The sequence below is a fragment of the Chanodichthys erythropterus genome, chromosome 21 (genome assembly GCF_024489055.1).
Source record: "Chanodichthys erythropterus isolate Z2021 chromosome 21, ASM2448905v1, whole genome shotgun sequence".
Lineage (NCBI taxonomy): Eukaryota > Metazoa > Chordata > Actinopteri > Cypriniformes > Xenocyprididae > Chanodichthys > Chanodichthys erythropterus.
Genome location: NC_090241.1, coordinates 14,005,208 through 14,028,123, shown reverse-complemented (window position 1 = coordinate 14,028,123; position 22,916 = coordinate 14,005,208). Strand labels below are relative to the sequence as shown.

Genomic DNA, 22,916 nt, shown 5'->3' with positions numbered 1-22,916 from the left:
ATGGGACCCGAAACAAAGCGGTCTTTCAGTTTGGCGAATGCAGCCTCAGCTGCATCGGACCACCTGAACGCCGTTCTGGGGGAGGTCAAGGCTGTCAGAGGCGCGGCTAGTTGGCTGAAGTTGCGAATGAACCGCCGGTAAAAATTAGCGAAGCCCAGAAACCTCTGTAGGGCCTTACGGGAATCCGGGCTTGGCCAATCCACCACAGCCTTAACCTTGTCAGGATCCATGCGAATTCCCTCAGACGAGACGATGTACCCTAGGAAAGAAACAGACTGTGCATGCGTCAGAGGTGGGGGTAGGTGCAGTTCTATCCCAGCGATCTCCTTCCGCTCACGCCTTCGTCCAGAGGTGTCACCGCACTTGGACGAGAGCCCGTGAGACTCTTCTCCAAGTGGGGGCGCGCACCAAGGCTAAGGCTGATCGCCACCGGTCGAAGCCTCCCGTATACGTCGTGGGTCAAAAAGTGTGGCTTTCTACCAAGAACATTCCTCTCCGCTCCGTCTCCAATAAACTTGCTCCCAAATTCATTGGCCCATTTCCTGTCACCAAGATCATTAGTCCGGTGGCAGTCCGACTTAAACTTCCTCCAGCGTACAGGAGAATTCATCCCGCCTTCCATGTGTCTAAAATCAAACCTGTGTTTCATTCACACATTAATCCGCCTACCCCGGTTCCTCCACCACCGCGTCTCGTAGACGGGGAACCCACCTATTCGGTTAATCGCATTCTGGACTCGAGAAGGAGGGGACGCGGATTTCAGTACTTGGTGGACTGGGAAGGTTACGGTCCGGAGGAGAGAAGTTGGGTTCCTGCGAGGGACATCCTGGATCACTCCCTTATCGATGACTACAATCGGCAGGTAGGTGCTCCTGGGAACGCCGAGAGGCGTTCCTAGGAGGGGGGGTACTGTCACGGTTGAAGATCCGCAGTCTCGTTCTGTGGTCTGTGTTTATGTTGTGCTGTCACGTTAATTGTTTCATGTGGGCGTCGCCGCTGATTGCAGATCAGCGGCAGCTGTGTTCAATCTGGACTGCCTATTTATTTCCTTGTCTTTCGTCTCGTGTTTGTCAGATCGTTGTTTGAGTTCCCTGTTCTGTTTCCTGGTTTCCTCGTGTGTGCTTCCATTTGGAGTTGTTTCGTCGTGTCTTCACTCTGGATTACTGTTTCATCGTTGGATTCTTCACTTCTGATTCACTCCCACGGACTTCACCACGATCATCTCACCGCGGTCCACCAAGGTCCCTGTGTCGCCGCTCTCCTGCTGTCTGTGTGTTTGTCATCTGACTTTCTGGCGTGAAGCTCAAATAAATGAGATATTTTGACTTGCACTTGCATCCCTCGTTATTTCCCGTGACATTAAAGGGATAGTTCACCCAAAAATTAAAATTTGATATTTATCTGTTTACCCCCAGGGCATCCAAGATGTAGGTGACTTTGTTTCTTGAGTAGAACACAAATGATGATTTTTAACTCCAACCGTTGACTCTTATAAATGGAGTTTCCTTTGACATGCATTATACGACTGACAGACTGCAACGGTTGGAGTTAAAAATCATCATTTATGTTCTACTGAAGAAACAAAGTCACCTACATCTTGGATGCCCTGGGGGTAAGCAGATAAACATCACATTTTCATTTTTGGGTGAACTATCCCTTTAATTGTTGTACTGTTTTAAAGTTTAAGAACGTTGTTTTTTAGATCTCATTGTTTTAGATGTATTTAGAAGATATTCTTGGAATATTTTCAAACTGACTCTTTTCTTGTCACCTTGTCCTGCTTACTCTTTCCTTCTCATGTTTCTATGATTGGGAATTAAAGACATGGTTTTTGAACAGTTTAATGTGAAGTTTTTTACGCAGCTTGTTGTGAGTTCTTCATGTACACTTTTACCTGCAATGAAAAATATCTGATAATGACAAGGAGAGTTATTTGTACTATTTTGGCTTAAAGATGGGTCTGATAGAGAAGTTTGTACGTGTTTGTGTGAGCTGTGTATATGTGAGGGTTTTTCTTGTGTAGCGTTTTTATATCTTTGCAAGAGAACTCTTTGTGTCTGTGTTTTTTGGATGCATCGTATGTTAAATAAAATAAATGTTGAGAGTTTCAATTTTGCATTTGTGTTGATTTCATGTATGTGGATCCAGATAGATATCCAGAACTTCTTGACAAACCAATGAAGTCCAGTAAACTCAAATAGTTAAGTTATAATGTTAAGGAAAAATTACTATTTTATGTCAGTTAGACTTGGTTCATGGTTGGGAAAACATGAAAAATTAAGTTCAACCAATATGTTTTTCAGTTGATTGAACTAATAATTCTAAATGCTCATTAATTGATATAGTATGTTGGCTCAATTTACTGCAAGTTATTTCAACAACTACATACAAGTTGAGTGAACTTAACACCTAATGTTGGCTAAACTTGACTAAGTCAATGCAACAAGATGACTTGACTAAGTCAAGTTGGGTCAACAAATTATTTTTTAAAGTATACAAAGGAGGACAATTTATGAATAATTAAACATGGACCATGCAACATATTCTGTAATAAATTCCAAGCAGTAGAAATTTGTCATTTTTGTTTTGTGAGGAAAGTTTTACAAAAGAAAACATTATAAAATAATACAAATTTTTAGTGTTTTTTTATGTCATTTTTTTGAGTGACAAAGTGTGTTTGTTGGGTGACAACCTTTGCTAGTGTTATGGGTGGAACATTGACTTGATTTGCGACATGCGTGTACTGTTTTGGTGGCTAGCTGAGGGTAAGGAGATCTGTATGAAGAGTTTTGAAAAAGTAACCTATGTACTGAGAAATGGGTTCTAGCAATTGTAAAAAAACAAAACAAAACAAAAAACTGTAAATGTTTAGTGGGATTCTCTATAAACTATGCTATTAATGATATTGTTGCAGTTTAATCATTCTGGGGGAAGTTCTCTGTTTATAAAGCTGACCAATCACAGAATTTCTAGAAAGATGCACATCAGGCTACATTGTAACCACCATGGCTATGCAGGGTCTACAGCATAGGTTTGATGCAGAATTATAAATTGACCTTAATACTAATAATTAGCTGCCTGTGGTGAGGGAAATTTGACTTTAAGCCCTAACTCCCATTAGTCCCTCACCAGGGATCTGCCTCAACCCACACAATCTTATTCTGCTCCTCTCTCACCACAGTTTTCACAGTGTCCACTAGGGTGGAAATGTCATGCCAGCTCTCTGGTGGAATGCTTCGGTAAAGGCAGGGCAGTTTATCCAGAAGGGGCTCTTCATTGCAGGAACACTCCAGCACCTGAGACTCAGTCACAGAGTTCTGCCGTAGTTTGTGTCTAGGAAACAATGACAGAATATGAATACAGCATTCGTAATGCTCCCAAAACAACATTTTTTGTCTTAAAAAAAAGAGAACCTTTATATCAAATGCTATAGAATGTGTAAATGGATTTGAAAACGCTCTTAGAGATACAGAAAAAATTATAATACCTCAATCTGCGGAGAGCTCTCTCCGTAGACATGATGTAGACAATGATGGGGAAGATTTCAGCACGATGGAGACGACGCACACAGTCCAAACCCAGCGGTAACACAGAGTGAGTGCCCTATACAATGGATATCAAACAGGAAAGCATTATATGACCATACTTTTGTGGACACACACATGGTCTAATACATGGCTTATATGTTTTACCTATACTTTAGGTAACTATATCTATTTTAAATACAGGTCACTTTCAGAGCCTCAAACTCTGTCATATAAAATGGTCTTACTGGAATCAGTGTTGGGTGCAAACTTTTTAGGTCATTTTACTTCAACAAATTGAATATTAATTTATATCATTATGAACAAATTGTCAAAATTGTGATGTAATATGATGTCTGTCTACCTGTCTGTCTAATCTTTCTCAAAATAAAGTTTCACCTCTGACCTTAATTTTTACAAACATTTTTGTAGGCTTTCTCTTTCTAATTAATTATTGTAAATCCTATTATTGTACTGTATTGTTGTAAAATCAGATTTTCATATTTTATTTGAACTCTAAATAAAATGGCTATCTGAATCCTGTTGAGCAGGCTATTAGTAAAATGATAGCAATGTGTTAAGACACACCCGTTTCATGATTTTCTCCACTCCCTGCAGTGTATAGCAACGGTGTGTTTTCGAGTCACATTCTTCAAGAATCTCCCCGTTCTGCATTTGTACGGCATGCTCACTTGCCATCAGCAATTCTAAAATATAAGAGATGGATGACAGAGGTGAGAAAAAGAGCCAGAGAACAATGTAGATAAATAAGACTATACAGAGGGGAAATTAAAGCCAGACAGAAAGAAACAGACATAGACATAGACATATATCATGGGGCAATTTACATACATTTACATCACCTCAGTCTTAATTTCTTCATTTACATTAATGCCAGGACTTTATAATAAAAAACTATAAATTCTTTAAAAATTTTAAGAAACTTTAAAATCTATATAACAATAGATAAGTATATAATAATTTTTCTTTTTAAAATAAAGTACTTGTTTTTTCTGTTCGTTTTTTTCTCTCGTCACCATTATATATAGTATAGCCTCTTCATGCTGTAAAGAGGGAGTGAACCCTGTTGATACTGCGACTCAAGCCTGAATTTCTCATTGTAATAGGAGAGTTTTCTCTATGGTATCTTTATTTATTTATTTTTTTACCTGGCTCACATAGCTGATAACCTTCCTGTTCTGCCAACCGTTTGTGCAAGACATGGCCAAAGATTGTGGGAAGGAGGAGGACTGGGCGACAGATGGGAGGGAACTGAGGTGTGACCAGGGTGTAGGGCATCAGAGTCACACATCTGCTGGGCACACAGCCATAACCTACAGAAAAGAAAGATTTACTTGACACTTAAGATCAAAACAAAATAATTGCTTGACACTGATTAATTGATTGAAGGTTTCAAAGTTAATAGCATTTCTCAGGGTTTAACAAATAAGGTTTAATATGTTTTTATTCAGAACTAAAAAATATTAAAAGGGGTATATGATTTTCTATAGGCACTGTACTATATATATATATAAAAGTATGTAAAATATGACACAGTTAAACTGTGTCAGAAAAAAATAATCTTAATTATGTCAGATAACACTTAAGCAAAACATGGTCAGATCAAAGTGTCTGAATAATTTTTGGTTCCAATTTTTCATCTATTTCACTGGTAGTCCACTGTACAAAGAATTTTTGGTATAATATGTTACAGTTTACTTTATTTTGCTATTTTCACTTACATAAATTAACTATAGTGTCCTGCACCCACTAGTAAAAATATATCAGAAATATCAAAAATGTCTGAATAAAATTTGGTTTGACTATTGTGGCGAGGGGGGCGTGGTTCAGCGAGGTCTGCAACCGGAGAGAATAGCGGGAGACGCTTGGTAAGTGAGTGGGAACTGTTGATTGAGTCGAGTCGAGGTTCGTGGAGAGAAGCCCTTGTGGATGGTGTAAACCAAACTTGGAGAGAAGCCCTTGTGGATAGCGTATGCCAAACCTTGCCAATCCACAAAAGCCCTTTGTGGATTGTTTATTTTCGTTGTTGTGCGTTGCACAGTCCTTCTGTTGAACCGTTTTTCAATAAAGACTCAGTCAGCAGTTGTTCGTCGTCCCTGACCTCTTCCTTCCCCCACTACGAACTTAAGTTTACTACACTGGTGCCGAAACCCGGGAAGGAAGACGGTGAGCACGTCGCCATGCAATCTTCGTCCTCCGCCACATTTGCGGACATCATCGCGTCCCTCGCGGTCCTGCACCGCGAGCAACAACAGGCCCTGCTGGAGTTAAGAGGTGACCAGGAGCGGTGTTTCCAAGCCATTCTGCAGACCCAGCAGGAGGACCGCGAGGCATTTCGGAGCTGGATTGACCGGGAGGTTCCCCCGGGGGCCCACCGAACAGCCCACCGAACAGCCCACCGAACAGCCCACCGAACAGCCCGCTGTGCCTGTCCACCTGCCCTTAAATAAGATGGGTCCACTGGATGATCCAGAGGTGTTCTTAGACCTCTTCGAGAGATCCGCGGAGGCGTGTAAATGGCCGCGGGACCAGTGGTCTATGAGGCTGGTCCCGCTCCTCTCAGGAGAAGCACAGGTGGCGGCACAGCAGCTCCCCGTCCCGAACCTCCTGGTCTATGAAGACCTACGGCGGGCCATCGTCCAGCGGGTCGGTCGGACCCCAGAGCAGCACCGACAGCGCTTCCGCTCCCTCGACCTGGGTGAGTCCGGCCGGCCCTTCACGTTGGCCCAGCAGCTCCGGGACTCGTGCCGCAAATGGTTGCTGGCTGAGGGAAGCGACGTGGACCTGGTCGTCGATCGCGTGGTGCTGGAGCAATTCATCACTCGGCTCCCGAAAAAGACGGCCGAGTGGGTCCAGTGCCACCGCCCCACATCGCTGGACTCAGCCATCCAACTGGCGGAGGATCATCTGGTGGCGTGCCAAGGGGGCGGCGAACCCCTTCCAGCTGCATCTCTCTCTCCCTCTCTTTTGTCCCCCTCTCTCTCTAGACCTGTCCCTCTTCCTAGGTCTCGTCCACCCGGCCCACCTCGTGTTCCGCACCTGGGGGGCGGGACTCCCTGCTGCCGGGACGGACCCCGCTCCTGCTTCTCCCCTCTCTCCGCGCCATCTATTCAGCCCACTCTCTGCCACTGGAGCGGCGGGCAGGTCTGGGCCGGCCTGTTGGCGGTGCGGGGATCCGGATCATTTTGTGGATAAATGTCCGGTTATGGAGGTCGGGACGGTGATCCGGGTCCCCGACGATCCACAGGCCGCCCCTGGTCAGGCTGGCGGGTACCAAATACCTGTGAGTATCAAGGGGGGTACCTATCAGGCTTTGGTGGACTCGGGCTGTAACCAAACCTCTCTCCATCAAAGCCTGATTTCATCTGGGGCATTGGATACAGGCCGCATGGTTGGGGTTCGGTGCGTGCACGGGGATGTGGTAAGATATCCCGTAATGTCCGTCATAATTAAATTTAGGGGACAAAAGCATAGTGTTGAGGTGACAGTTAACCCGCACCTCCGGCATCCGATAATTTTGGGGACGGATTGGCCCGCGTTTAAACAATTATTGGGATGTTTATGCTCGGATGCCTCTTGGGGGAAAAGAACGCGGGGTGAGCAAGCGCGACTACAGGTGGGAGAGACTGATCAGAGACCGGAGAGTCCTGCTGCAGGGGATCTGAGTGAAGCCGGAAGACTAATTCTTCCGGAACGCGATGATTTTCCCCTGGAGCAGTCTCAGGATGAGACATTAAAAAATGCATTTGATAGGGTCTCTATGATTGATGGTCAGCCTCTCCAGCCTGGACGTCCGCTTACTTACCCATATTTCGCGATTATAAAAGATAGGTTGTATCGAGTGACCCAAGACACTCAGAGAAAAGAAGATACAACCCAGTTATTAGTACCAAAGAGCCGCAGGGAAATGCTTTTCCACGCGGCTCATTCTAATCCCATGGCGGGGCATTTGGGACAGGCAGCGACACTAAATCGTCTCATGACCCGGTTTTTCTGGCCGGGCATTCACGAGAATGTACGCAGGTGGTGCGCGTCTTGTCGTGAATGCCAGTTGGTGAACCCACCGGCCACCCCAAAAGCCATTGCGCCCGCTTCCATTAATGCAGGTCCCCTTCAAGAGAATTGGTATGGACCTCATCGGGCCATAAGAACGATCAGCAAGGGGACATCGCTTTGCATTAGTCATTGTTGATTATGCAACACGATATCCTGAAGCAGTGGCTCTCCGCAACATTTCTGCTAAAAGTGTTGCGGATGCACTGTTTCGCTTAATCTCCCGGGTGGGGATTCCAAAAGAAATCCTCACTGATCAAGGCACGGCGTTTATGTCACGTACATTACGCGAACTATACGAATTATTGGGCATTAAATCGGTTCGTACCAGCGTCTTTCACGTACAAACGGACGGGCTGGTCGAACGTTTTAATTGCACGCTTAAATCCATGATTCGTAAGTTCGTTCAAGAGGACGCCAAAAATTGGGATATGTGGTTAGAACCTCTGTTATTCGCAGTGCGAGAGGTCCCGCAAGCCTCCACGGGGTTTTCCCCCTTTGAGCTTCTCTTTGGGCGCCAGCCCCGTGGGGTGCTGGATGTCCTCAGGGAGACTTGGGAGGACGGACCATCTCAGGCCAAAAATGAAATTCAGTATGTGCTGGACTTGAGATCAAAACTCCACACTTTGGGGCAGCTATCAATGGAGAATTTGTTACAGGCCCAGCACAGACAGAGCCAACTGTATAACCGACGGTCTAACCTACGTAAATTTGCACCGGGAGAAAAAGTGCTTGTATTGCTGCCTACTTCCAGTTCGAAATTACTTGCAAAGTGGCAAGGACCCTTTGAGGTCACACGGCAAGTGGGCGAGCTCGATTACGAGGTGGTACGGTCCGACAGGAGGGGGGCGCGTCAAATCTATCACCTCAACCTCCTGAAAAAATGGAATGAGGCAGAATCAGTGATGCTGGCGACGGTGATTAGCGGGGAGGATGATCTCGGACCAGAGGCGAATGTAAAAACTCAATCTCTTGCTCTGGTCCCGGGGGGAGATCACCTCTCGCCCTCCCAGCTCACTGATTTATCCCCGGCCTGAGTCGGGCGGTGGGGGTATGTGGCGAGGGGGGCGTGGTTCAGCGAGGTCTGCAACCGGAGAGAATAACGGGAGACGCTTGGTAAGTGAGTGGGTTGGATACAAATCACGAACACCTGTTTCTCATTCCAGTGATTGGCGCGGAGACAGGATAAAACGCCGTGAGAAGCAGGAGCGTGGGAGAGAGAGGGGAACTGTTGACTGAGTCGAGTCGAGGTTCGTGGAGAGAAGCCCTTGTGGATAGCGTATGCCGAACCTGGAGTGAAGCCCTTTGTGGATTGTTTATTTTCGTTGTTGTGCGTTGCACAGTCCTTCTGTTGAACCGTTTTTCAATAAAGACTCAGTCAGCAGTTGTTCGTCGTCCCTGACCTCTTCCTTCCCCCACTACGAACTTAAGTTTACTACAACTATATGTATATATATATATATATATATATATATATATATATATATATATATATATATATATATATATAATACAGTGCCTATAGACAAACAAATTTGTCTTCCAAAGATGAACGAAAGTCGACATGAGGCTGAGTAATTAATGACAGAATTTTCATCATCTCATCTCTTTTTGAAACTTAAGTCAGTGTAGTTACTTTGTAGTTGTACATATGACAATGTGCAGTTGTCATCATTTTAAATTAGTTTTGTCAGTAGCATTTTGCTAAAATAAATGAAATATGTTACCAAATTGTTTGTTTAGTGTTGCATTAATGCAGCCTCCAAAATGTCTGTGAATGTCTGGTAATTAAGAAGACCATGTAAAAACCTTTTGCAAGAAATGTTTGGATTAAAATAAAAAAAGCAAAGAAAAGAAAGATTGAAATTGTCTAACTGTTCGAAAGAACTCAAAAGTACTCTCACTCCTTAAAAGTACTAAAAGAATTGTTAATGGAACTATTGCAAATCAGAAATTTCTTATGTTTCCCATGCCTAGAATTAAAACAGCTGAATGTCTTGTACTAACTGTCCAGTGCTGTAGTGTTGTCGTCTTCCACACTGACCCACAGAGGGTTTCTGCTCTGTTGACAGGTGCTGACGATCCTCACCTCTCTCTGCTTTCCATTAGCTGCAGTTCTCTCCTGTCAACAGAAAACAATCACTGAGGACAAATGTAAATGATTTTACCAATCTGTGCTAACAATGCTTTTTCATGACACATCTCAACAGAATCTAACATTGCAAGACATGTTGTGGATCTCTGTCTCTCTTAACAACAGGACAATGAAAAGGTTGCCCTCTTAATGTCAAGAATGTGTGACTCATTTTTCTTTAATTAGTTTGACTGTTTTCTATCTATGGCTAGTTTCAGTGTTATACGTTATGCATTATTATTCACTCAACAAAGATTTTCATATCACACCCAGAGTTTAGTATTTTGGTGAGCATTTCCGTAATTCCACACTTTGGTGATACAAATCTATACAACAATTTGTTAGATATTTCACAACTATTTATCTGAAACATGAACTATGACTAACCTATGACATGAATTGTGACTAACCTATAAATCCATCATGTCAACAGGTCAGCAAAGACAATTGTTTTATAAGTTAAGCATTGTGCAGCATTCCATTAACTAATTGTCTCAACACTGAGCAAAATTGTCTGTGAGCTTTATTAGTATATATTCTAAAAGTACACAAATTACAATGACTTAGAAAGTTAAAGAAACAGAGGCAACAATATTTCTGCAATGACTATTTGGACTGTGTGAATTTATTGATGGGCTCTCACCTTTCTGAGTGTTTTGCGAGGGTAGGTCATATCCTCTATAGCACTTATTAACAGCCTCTGTGCTCTAAAAAATGAGCAAAGATAAAGTGTGAGTGTGTGTGTATAAAATAACAGTAATAGTGTGAAATATTATTACAATTTAAAATAACTGTAAAATATTTTATATATTTTATTATCATTTTAAAATGTAATTTATTCCTGTGATGGCGAAGCCTTATTCTCAGCAGCCATTACTCAGTGTCACATGATCCTTCAGAAATCATTTGAATATGCTTTGGTGGTCAAAAACATTTCTTGTTATTATCAGTTGCAAACAGTTGCTTAATATTATTGTAGAAACTATAATATAATATTATAGTCTAAATTTTTTACCCTCAAGATTCTTTGATGAATTGACAGTTCAAAAGAACACCATTTATTTGAAATAGAAATATTTTGTAACACTATAAATGTCTTTACTGTCACTTTTAATCAAAAAAAAAGAAAAGAAAAGAAAAGAAAAGAAAAGTCTTACAGACCATAAACTCTTAAATGGTAGTATAGATGATGAAACTATAGGTCTAATGGGTCCACATTATTAGTTTTGTTTTGTTTTTTTCCCACAAAATTAGTGCTTTTCTTCAAAATCCCAGGAATTACATGCAAGAAAATTTTACATTGACTGGGTACATTTTACAATTTAAAAAAAAAAAAACATGCCAAGACATAAGTTCTGCTACTAATAAAAATTTGTTTACTACCTGTAGTAGTTGGGTAGAGCCCCACTCTGCAGGTCTTCCAGGTGACAAGGGTGCACATGACTGGCCCACCAGAAGCCATCGTTGGAATGGTGAGTGTTTGTAACATGGACAATATCATTACACTTGACCGGCAGAGTTCCTGCTACATCCCCCGGCAACGTCATATTAACACGGATGTAGAAGGAATCACCCGACATGACTTCACCATTTTTTAGCTGCTGTAGAAGGTTCTCGTAGGCTAGAAGAAAATCAGCAGATCATTATTCTGGTTTACCTTAAATATTTACAAGTTACATTAAATAAGCCATCAAAAATCAAGATTAAACATTATAATTTTTTTATTTTTTTCCTCTTAAATGTGTTACTTTGGTTTTCAGTGGCAGTTTGAAATTTTATTTACAATAAATGTACAAAAGTTCTGGTATGAACACAAAATAAGATATTTTAAAGAATGTTCAATGTCCAAACAGTTATGGGGCACCACTGACTTTCTATAGTATTTTTTTTCAAAATGTCAAATGGGGCCTATCAGATGTTTGGTTATCCATATTCTTCAAAATACCTTCATTTGGGTTCAGCAGAAGAAAGAAATTCATACAGGTTTGGAACAACTTGAGAGTGAGTAAATGATGACAGAATTTTATTTTTTGGGTGAACTACCCTTTAAGTAGGCTATTAAAAGTAAAAAGTACTGATCAACAAACCATGCATATTATAGCCCTCACTAGTCACTAGTCATAGTCAGCACTATTAAGAAATATTAGTGCAGATATTTAGTATTGATCTGCAAATAAGCAAACATTTTACTTTATAACCAAAACTTGGTATTATACACTATAAAAAATTAAAATGAAAGGGGTTCCACTGTAGGGAAAATCCACAGAGAAAGAAGCTTTATGAACAAACTTTTAATAAACACTAGAAATGCAGAAATTCACACTTAAAACTTCATGTTACTGTAAAACAAAGAACAGGGACAAACTAAGGGTTTAATAGAAAACTGTCAGGGTTCTGTCACTTCGGTCTAGTTTATTTCTTGTTTTGTGACAGAGCTCTGACACTCCCATTCTTGTCGTGTTTTTGTGTGAGCGTACAGTCTCGAGTGTTCTCTGGGCTGTGCGCTCTCGTCTGCGTGCCTTGTTTCATGTTGGGAGCGTGGCGTCCGGATCCCGGCACTCGTGTCTAGTTTGGTTTCGGTTTCGTGTCGGGATTCGGACACTCGCGCTCCCAGTCCTGTCTTTATTGTGAGCGCACGGTTTGTGTGTACTTTCACTTGCCGTGCGCTCTTGTCTCATGTTTTGTGTAGCACGCTGTTTTTTCCACCTGCCGCGTGCTTTCGTGTTGTGTTTTTGTCTTGTGTTGTGTAGCACGCAGTCTGTGTTTCACGGGCTGCGTGCTCTCATGTTGTCTTGTTTTGTGTGAACACGTGGCTTATGAGTTTCATAGTCACGTGTTCATGTCTCGTCTTGTGTAAGCACATGGCTTGTGATTTTGTCTTCATTGGCCATGTGCTTGTGTCTTTGTTTTGTTTGGTGTGAGCACATGGCTTGTCATGTGTTTCTTTGTGCCATGTGCTCTCATGTCTATTGTCTTGACCCCGCCCACCTTGTTACCTGATTATTGGTTGATTTGCCCCACCTGTCCTCCCTCATTACCTGCCTTGTTTGCTCTCCTATTTATTCTCCTTGTGTTTGCAGTCATGTGCTGGTTCGTTGTCGTTTATTCCCTCGTGTTTTCCTTAAGCCAAGTCAAGCCAAGCCAAGTCAAGTCTAGTCAAGTCCAGTTTTATGTCGGTCTGTTTCCCCCACGGGGTAGTTTTTGTTTGTTTTTGTTTTATTTTTATTATTAATAAAGCCCTTCCTTTTCCTGCATTATTGAGTCCTCGCTCCTTCAAACCTGACAGAATGAACCAGCCAACATGAGGACTCAGCGGAAGAAGGGCTTGCACCGTCCACCAACCTCCACTGTCTCAAGCCCTCTTTTCCAGCGCATGCTCCAATTTAAGATCCTGAGCTCCCTCCGTCAGGAGGGGACTGACCTGAGGGAGTTTGCTGTGGAGTTCAGTGGAGCTGCAGAGGGCCTGGAGCTCAACGACACAGCACTCAAGGACCTTTTCAATTATGCCCTTGATGTACCCCAGAGCTGGTGGGCGATGAGGGGCCTGGATCATCTGACTTTTGGGGAATTCGTGGATTTACTCGATTGGAATGGGAATCCTCCTGTTACAGTTTCCCCAAAGGGGTTCATCGAAGCTGCAGCGTTCCCGTTTGCGGTTGAAGAAGCTGCAGTGCTCCCGTTGGCGGTGGAAGAAGCTGCAGCTCCCGCAGAGGTGGTTGAGGATGCTGCAGTGTCCTCGGAGGCAGCTATTTCCAAGCCATCACCTCGTCGACGTAAGCGGAGGAAGAGAAGGAAGGCTTCTTCCGACTCTGAAAGTCTGGCCACCCCAGAGCCCGCTGTAGGCCAGGAGGCCACCCCAGAGGCCATTCTTGTGCCGCCCAAGCGCCTTGCCCTGCCGGCGCCTCCCCAGCGCCCTGCCCTGCCGGCGCCAGCCGAGCGGTCTGCCCTGCCAGCGCCAGCCAAGCGCCTTGCCCTGCTGCTGCCTGCCAAGCTGTCTGCCCTGCTGGAGCCTGCCTGGATGGTCCCTCCAGTACCACTCTGGTCCTCAGCCAGGACCCCAGACCAGCTGAAGCCGCCCTGGTCTGTCCCGCCGGTCCCGCCCTGGCCCTCAGCCGGGACCCCAAACCTGCCTGAGCCTCCCTGGTTCAACCCTCTCATCCCTCCCTGGTTTCCTTTAAAGACATTCTGTTTTTGTTTTTTGCTGACTGACTTGGCTCCCCTCCCTCCCTCCCCTCTTTGTCTTTGTGTATTGATGTTTTTGTCTTGTCATGTTGTTGTATATGTTGGTCTTGCGTTGTCATGTTTGTCTTGTGTCCCTCATTAGGGACGCCAGGTCACTTTGCCGTGCGCTCTTGTCTCATGTTTTGTGTAGCACGCGTTTTTTTCCACCTGCCGCGTGCTTTCGTGTTGTGTTTTTGTCTTGTGTTGTGTAGCACGCAGTCTGTGTTTCACGGGCTGCGTGCTCTCATGTTGTCTTGTTTTGTGTGAACACGTGGCTTATGAGTTTCATAGTCACGTGTTCATGTCTCGTCTTGTGTAAGCACATGGCTTGTGATTTTGTCTTCATTGGCCATGTGCTTGTGTCTTTGTTTTGTTTGGTGTGAGCACATGGCTTGTCATTTGTTTCTTTGTGTCATGTGCTCTCATGTCTATTGTCTTGACCCCGCCCACCTTGTTACCTGATTATTGGTTGATTTGCCCCACCTGTCCTCCCTCATTACCTGCCTTGTTTGCTCTCCTATTTATTCTCTTGTGTTTGCAGTCCTGTGCTGGTTCGTTGTCGTTTATTCCCTCGTGTTTTCCTTAAGCCAAGTCAAGCCAAGCCAAGTCAAGTCTAGTCAAGTCCAGTTTTATGTCAGTCTGTTTCCCCCACGGGGTAGTTTTTTATTTATTTATTTTTTATTATTAATAAAGCCCTTCCTTTTCCTGCATTATTGAGTCCTCGCTCCTTCAAACCTGACAAAAACAGAACAGTTGTAGAACTAATTAACAACCAAGGAAGCACAGGCAAACGAGCACAGAGAGAACCAATCTTAGGGGCCATTTATACGACACAGTTTTTGTATGTTTTGGCCATTCATTTACACAACAATGGTGTTTGAAAACCTTTGAAAACGTGTTTCAAATTTATCGTCTCTATGTAAATTACAAAAACACAAATTTGTGAAAACGTCATGCACATGAAAATTTATGACACCATGCGCATGCGTATTAGGTGATCAGTCTATAGGTGTATAGTTCCCTTTCGATACTTCACTCGTACTGCGTATGGGGAAAGGTCTCCTTTTCCCCTGTTACTGAAGCCTTTTTCAATAACGCAGTGTAACTGCATCGTCATTGGTTCACTCATAGACAAGTTGTTGAACCAATGACGGCGCGGCATAGCTGCGTGACCTATGGCAACAGAGCGCGCGAATATTCCCGCAGAAATGGGCGGGGTTTAGGGCTATATAGTTTAGTTTCGCCATAGGATTTCAGTTCTCTCTCCTTCAGCAACGACTTCACATCGCTCCTCGCTGATCTCCGGCTGAAGCCTTCGCCGCCTGGAAGAAGCTCGCCTGGAAAGAAGCTTTTGCCGCCGTCAAAGAGGCTCGCGCAGCGGACTGCTGAGCTCGCCGAGGAAGAAGCGCCGGCCTCGAGCCGCCCGCTTCCCGCTTCCGGCCGCCTGCCAGCCCGTCTCTTGCCGCCATCCGGCGCGCCTAAAAGAGCGATTTTCCCGCAGTTTATTGCCGCTCTAAAAGCAGTAGAGGTTTTGGACCTAGAATGGGCTCCGCCAGAGGAGCCATCATGGAGCAGGCTCGATGAGTGGTTCCTGCCGGGTTCCCGCCAGGCCCCTCGTTAACGCGCTGCACCATTTTTCCCAGAGGTTCACAACGAGCTGACAAAGTCGTGGCGCGCCCCGTATTCTGCCCGCCGTATTCTGCCGTTCCTCTTCCACTCTCTCCGGTGCACGGGCCCCCGATTGGCGGCCCGTCACCCGATACCATTCAACCCCTTGTCACGCGGGCCGAGGCCTGGCGGGCCATCCCCGGAGTGTCAAGCTGGGTTCTGGGAACCATAAGTCGAGGCTACTCACTTCAGTTCGCCCGAAGGCGAAGGCATACTTTCACATCCAGATAGCCCCCCATCACAGGTGATTCTTGAGATTTGCGTTCGAGGGTGTGGCTTACCAATATAAGGTCCTTCCATTCGGACTGTCCCTAGCTCCTCGCACTTTTACCAAGTGCATGAACGCGGCGCTTTCCCAGAGGATGTTTTCCAGAGGATGCTAGGGCTGATGGCTTCCGCCTCCCCGGTTCTGCAGCTCGGCCTTCTTCGGATGTGGCCTCTGCAGTACTGGTTGAAGTTCCGGGTCCCTCCTCACGCCTGGCGGTATGGCCGCCTGCGTCTCAGGGTCAATCAGGCCTGTTTGGCAGCTCTGAAACCCTGGATGAACCCTGTATGATTCAGCCAAGGGGTACCCTACAGGCGGTGTCCAGAAGGACGGTGCTCTCAACGGATGCGTCCAACACAGGTTGGGGCGCTCTTTGCGAGAGCAGACCGGCCTTCGGCTCGTGGTTTCACGAGGAATGCCATCTGCACATCAACTGCCTCGAGATGTTGGCAGTGATTCGAACTCTTCATGCGTTCCAGGCACACCTGACTGGGCACCTTAGTCCAGTCGGACAGCATGACAGTGGTGTCATACATAAATCACCAGGGCGGTCTTTCGTCCAGCCGCTTATGCGCTCTGGCGAAGCGTCTTCTGGAATGGGCATCACCGAGATTTCAGTCGCTCAGGGCGACTCACATACCCGGGAGAACAAACTTGGGAGCAGACATGCTATCTCGGAGCAATGTCACCTCAGACGAGTGGATGCTCTACCCCCAGACGGTTCTCATGATCTGGGAGTTCTTCGGAAAGGCAGAGGTAGACCTCTTCGCTTCAGAAGGCAACTCTCACTGCCCAATTTATTTCTCGAAGGAGGAAGATGCGCTGGCCCATGTCTGGCCCAGCACCCTCCTTTACGCTTTTCCCCCGATCGCTCTGATCCCACAGGTCATCAGATGAATCAGGGAAGACAAGCACAGAGTCCTCCTGATGGCCCCGCTCTGGAGGAGCCAAGTTTGGTCCTCAGAGCTGTTCAGGCTTTCCACAAAAGCTCTGTGGCCGATCCCCCTGAGACGGGACCTCCTCTCGCAGGTGAACAGGACGATTTGGCATCCCCAGCCAGAACTCTGGGCTCTGCACCTCTGGTCCCTCGACGGGAGCCTGCTAACCTCCCCGGGGACGTGCTGAATACCATTTCTCAGGCGAGAGCTCCGTCCACGAGACGCCTCTACGCCCAGAAATGGTCGGTCTTTGTTGACTGGTGTTCTATACGCATCATAGACCCAGTGGAGTGTGACGTATCTCCGATACTGTCTTTCCTCCAGGAGCGTTTGGATCTGGGTAGCACCCCTTCAATGCTCAAAGTTTACGTAGCAGCCATTGCAGCATTTCACGCTCCTATTGCTGGCCAGTCAGTGGGACGAAACAACCTCGTGGTGCGTTTCTTGAGAGGTTCTAGGCAATTAAATCCTCCTCGTCCTCTCACTGTTCCCACCTGGGACCTCTCTTTGGTCCTCAGAGCTCTTAAAGGGCCTCCCTTTGAGCCACAGCGTTCAGCTGACCTCAGGCCCCTGAGGCTCAAAACCGCTCTGCTACTTGCACTAGCATCGGTTAAGCGAGCTGGTGACTTGCAGGCCCTCTCCGTGAGCCCTGCATGCCTTGAGTTCGGCCCCAACGACACCAAAGTCGTTTTGAAACCTAGGCATGGCTACGTCCCTAAGGTGCTCTCGACTCTATTCAGAGCACAGGTTATTTCCCTCTCAGCGCTTCCTCCCTCGTCGGACGAGCGAGAGTTGGAACTTCTCTGCCCTGTCAGGGCATTAAGGATCTTTTCGGCAATCTGATCAGCTCTTTATCTGCTTTGGTGGCCGCACCAAGGGGTCTTCAGTCTCAAAGCAACGTCTTTCACATAGTCGACGCTATTGCTCTTTGTTACTCCTCTATGGGCCTCGACTGCCCCATAGGAGTTAGAGCTCACTCTACTAGAGGAATGGCTTCCTCTTGGGCCTGGTCTAGTGGAGTTTCGATTAAAGACATCTGAGAGGCGGCCGGCTGGTCCTCACCGTCCACTTTTGTCAAATTTTATCATTTGGACGTCCCGACCTTACAAGCTCAGGTCCTCTCGGTATGATCCAGCGGCCTCTATCGAGCTCCGCTTCATGCCACTCTGGGAGTTAACTCCCTATTTGTAGTGTACCGTGGGTTCGACGGCTCCGGCCTTCTCACTTGTCCTCTGGTTCCCTCACGGTGCCCAAGACAAGTCCAGTCGTTCCCTGCCGTGGCACGGCGCGGTTGAATTCGTTCCCCATACGCAGTACGAGTGAAGTATCGAAAGGGAATGTACTCAGTTACTAACGTAACCTCGGTTCCCTGAGATACGGAACGAGTACTGCGTTACATGCCGTGCCACAAGGTTGCGGCTTCAGTGTCGTCGCTTCAGTCGAATGACCTGAAATCCTATGGCGAAACGCCTGCTTATATAGCCCTAAACCCCGCCCATTTTGGCGGGAATATTCGCACGCTCTGTCGCCATAGGTCGCGCAGCTATGCCGCGCCGTCATTGGTTCACTCATAGACAAGTTGTTGAACCAATGACGGCGCGGCATAGCTGCGCGACCTATGGTGAAAGAGCGCGCGAATATTGCAGTTACACTGCGTTATTGAAAAAGGCTTCAGTAACGGGGAAAAAGGAGACCTTTCCCCATACGCAGTACTCATTCCGTATCTCAGGGAACCGAGGTTACGTTAGTAACCTAGTACGTTTTTCTTTACAAAGTGACATCGCCAACTACTTGCCTGGAATGCATGATACAGCGTTTTAATAGTTTTCGTGTGAATCTGTGTGAATGGGGATCGTTTTGTCAATGCTGTTGTCTGCATGTGAAAAACTGAAAAAGTACAGATGTCACATGGGGCCTATCATTTTAAACTGCTACAGCAGTGAGGAAGATGCATGGATATTTAATTTGCTTCACTGTAAAGGTGGTAAAACACATGCGGACAAGACCACATTTAAGCATTTCAATGGGCTTAACCCTCAGGGGTCTGAGGCTGATTTGGGGCCTGGAGAAGTTTTGACATGCCCTGACATTTGTGCTTTTTTCAGTTGTTCATAAACATATTAATGGAAAAAGTGTCATTACACTGTATTCAGCACAAACTAGGCTACAATAATATGTAAGGAACATGTATGTACATGTATTTTTGAAGGAATAACGTTTATGCGTGGTTATTGAAAAAACAAAAAACTTAAGTCACTGAAATAAAGCAAAAAAATATATATTAAATCTTTGTTCACAAGACTTCTGGGTATTGGAGGTTGTAGACTAGAGTTTTTGCTTTAAAATTATGTAAAAATTATCATTCCTACTCCTTCATATGAAACAATAGAGAGATTTAAATTTTCTAAAACATCTTTGGTCAAGAAACACAGTATGCGTGGAGGCGTGAATCCTAATGTATAATGGGTGATTCTCACCTGAGAAGACAAAAGAATCACATAATAATGACCTCAAATTACTTGCATATTAATGAGGCCTTTCAGTCAGGTAGGCTGTGAAAAAACCCTCTGTTGATCATGTCTCAAGCTCATCATAATGTAAATCAAACATACAGAAAAAACAGCAATACTGTGAAATATTATTACAATTTAAAATAATGGTATTCTATTATTAAAATATAATACATTTCTGTGATGCAAAGTGTCTGAACAGTTATGTTACCTCTATGGCATTTCATATGTGCTTTTAGCTTAAAAGCATGCACATTTGGAGAAATATTGATGGATTCTGAACTAACAGAGGCCAGAGATCGCTAACTATGGCTATTCAAAACACTTTTCAAGACAATAAATACACGATTGAGACGATGTATGCATGTATTGACTGAATTTGCCTCTGAATAGCGCTCCCTCCGTGGGCGTGGCCGCATTAGCGGATAATGAGCTGAATCAAGGACTTCTGACTTGGCTCTCTTTTCACAGATTACATAAACACAGAAGGTTTGTTTTCGATTTGACTTACACGATTTAAAACCTGACATTTCAACGTTTCTTTAGACACAAGTCAAATTTTTTTGTCATTAGTATTCACTAAGTTACAGTTCATTTTCTGAGAACTATCAGATTGGACTTCGTTCAGAGGGAGACGAGAGATCACGCATCATGTTAGTTTTCTTTATTTTACAAAAAGCACAACATTTTGTTTTTACTCTGAGTGTACACAAATAAAAGAAGATATTCCACAGATTAAAATGGTGTATAGCTCTTAATTGTATGTGTAACATTGACAGAGTATTTTGAGTCTCTTTCACACTGGTTAGAAAAAAAACGCGGTGATCACCCCGGCGTGACCGCCGACCCGAGGGAGTTAAACAGCTCACACTTTTATAGCAGATTTAATCACAAATAACTGACAGTCATGACATGATTTTCATTTACAATAATCCATAATAAAATTCAGCGTTAAAAACTTCAGTCATGTTCAAGCTCTGACGATATCCAGTTTCTTGACTCATTTTGAGCGGATCATTGAACCAGTGAGCTGTTGACTTGAGAACAGTTGCAAATGGATCAGTCCGATTCACAAATGAATTGTTTAGTGTGATTTTTGAACAAATTCATCATGTTTGCTGGAAAGAACCAATTCGTTCATGAAACGGACATTGCTGTTGCATCATTCAAAGTATACATTTCATCAGTTCATGGAATCAAACCCATGACTTTACCATTGCCAGCACCACACGTTACTCTAATTTTCGCTAAAGTACATAAGTGGTTGCTTTAAAATACATAATTTAATATATAGCATGCGATTGTGATTCTTTACTCTTACCATCTTGGCTGGGTCTCAGTGTAATATGGCATGGTCCCTGGACCTGCCCCAGGGCCCACAGGGCCTCCTCCATAGTGGTGTCTTCCAGAACCATTTTTACAGCTCTCTGCTCCTGCTCATATTTTAGCTACAAATACACAATGTTACCCTTGATTAGTTCCCACTCCATGTAACTGTACACTCAAAAAAATGATTCTAGCTGCTTGTTCAGTTTATTTAAATAAAATAAGCTGAACCAACACAAATCTTTAGTTTTTTACTTAATTGGCATTCGCACTCAATTGTATTATGTTAAATGAAATTAAATTTGCAAAATGTTAGGTCAACCTAAACCATTTGTGTTGGGACTACATGAATCATTTATGTTGCATTGATTGAACCTGGGCAGTGGATTTCTAGTTCCCAGCATGCTTTGCGTAGGGAAAGATTGGGACAGTAAATGTTGAACGTAAGTGCTGTTTAATGTGTTTTTAGTAAAGGGAAATACCTTTTAAAGTTTGAAATTCAGTTATATTTGACATTTAAAAGAGTTTATGTTATGTCGATTTTTTGAGGTTACCATTATGCTGAAGTGTAGACCTTGTGGTTAGGCTCTAGGTGGCTACGTAAAATTAATTTTTATTGTTCTCAACGAGCATTAACTGTGCTCAAGCCAGTAATGAGAAGTTCTTTATCTGATCATGACTTGCATGCTATAAATGTTACTTAGCATATGAAAAAGTGTTATTTTAGTTTAGTTTTTATAGAAATATAAATAAATTAGTTTGAGGGCCAGCACAAAATTTACACAGTCTACATATGGTCATCAGCTTTTCCCCTCTCAATGGTCATGAATCATGTATGTCTGTGTACAACAGCTACTCAAAACCTAAGCACAAGCGCACATCTTCACCATGATGGTAACAAAAAAAAAAAAAAAAAAAAGCACTGGTTGGATCAACAAGAATGAATTATGTTCAGGAAACATACACAGAATACGTCAAATGAAACTGGTGTGATCTCATTCAATTAGGATGAATTTCACTCATTAGTACAATTAACCTAGCATAAGTTCAAATAAATCAGTTCAACTGTGTGGAAATAGGTGTCATAATTGAATTAAGTTAGACCAACAAGTTATTTTTTTGAGTGTAGCTAAAAAAAAGGTCTCAGGTTACAGATGTAACCCTGGTTCCCTGAGTAGGGAACGAGACGCTGCGTGATGTCGTCACTGAAGCACTCATGTATCTAGCCAATCGCGTAGCGAAATGTCAGAGACGGGTGACATCATGGACCAGGAAATTATAAAGCACACTCGGATGCAGAGCACGGCAGCTTCTAAGTAAGTCTGAAGCAAGCACTCTGAAGTGTGCAGGGGTGCGGCAAGAGACGCAGCGTCTCGTTCCCTACTCAGGGAACCAGGGTTACATCTGTAACCTGAGACGTTCCCTTTCGTGGGAACTATTGACGCTGCGTGGTAACGCATTGGGAACGCAATCCCAACTGAGCCGTAGCTCAAAACACTTGTCAAAGTTATCTTGACAGGACAGAAGACCGCGGAGTGGAGCCAATATCAAGGTTATAATATTTAATAAATGTGTGCTGGCATGACCATCCAGCTGCATCACATATATCATTCATGGAGACTCCTGACATCAAAGCTTTTGATGCCACCATACCCCTAGTCGAATGGGCACGAACATTCAAAGGAGAGGGCTGTCGACCAGGAACACTGCCATCATCTCTAGCCGATTTATGTGCCAAGAGAGCTGATGGTCTTCCCAAAGAGCTCATGATCACTCCCCAGCCCGTGAGAGAGGCATCTGTCGTAAGCATTACGCGACGAACAGTGGCCCCCAACACGGGTCCCTGGGTCAGGAACCGGGGGTCTTTCCACATGGTCAGAGAACGAAGGCAACGTTTTGAGACTCTGATCATGCGGAAGGGATTTCCCCTCAGGGAGAACCCCCTGGTCCTGAGCCACCACTGTAGGGGTCTCATGTGCAGAAGGCCAAAAGGTATTATGTTCGACACAGCTGCCATCAGACCCAGCAGTTTCTGGAACTGTTTTACATTGAGTGACTGGCCTAACTTCACCCCTTTCATAGCCATAAGAATTGCACTCACCCGAGCGGGGGACAAATGTGCCCGCATCGTGGTGGACTCCCACACTACACCCAGATAATTGGTGGATTGAGCTGGAACTAGCACACTCTTATTGGCATTGAGCCTCAGCCCAAGCCTCTTCATATGGGACAGAACAGCATCTCGATGCTGAACTG

The 22,916-nt window shown here is 44.5% G+C and overlaps 1 protein-coding gene across 2 annotated transcripts in view; it reads right to left on the bottom strand.

Annotated features, from left to right (window-relative positions):
• Positions 1-1,654: 1,654 nt before the first annotated feature.
• card14 (caspase recruitment domain family, member 14) overlaps positions 1,655-22,916 on the bottom strand; it is a 34,168-nt gene continuing 12,906 nt past the window's right edge. For both annotated transcript variants that reach the window (XM_067373931.1, XM_067373932.1), the window contains exons 14-21: positions 20,656-20,782; positions 11,116-11,353; positions 10,376-10,439; positions 9,606-9,720; positions 4,694-4,858; positions 4,113-4,231; positions 3,488-3,603; positions 1,655-3,333 (exon numbers count right to left, since the gene is read on the bottom strand). In XM_067373931.1, coding sequence (XP_067230032.1) covers positions 3,126-3,333; positions 3,488-3,603; positions 4,113-4,231; positions 4,694-4,858; positions 9,606-9,720; positions 10,376-10,439; positions 11,116-11,353; positions 20,656-20,782 — 1,152 coding nt within the window. In that variant the 3' untranslated portion in view covers positions 1,655-3,125. The remainder of the gene's footprint in view (positions 3,334-3,487; positions 3,604-4,112; positions 4,232-4,693; positions 4,859-9,605; positions 9,721-10,375; positions 10,440-11,115; positions 11,354-20,655; positions 20,783-22,916) is intronic.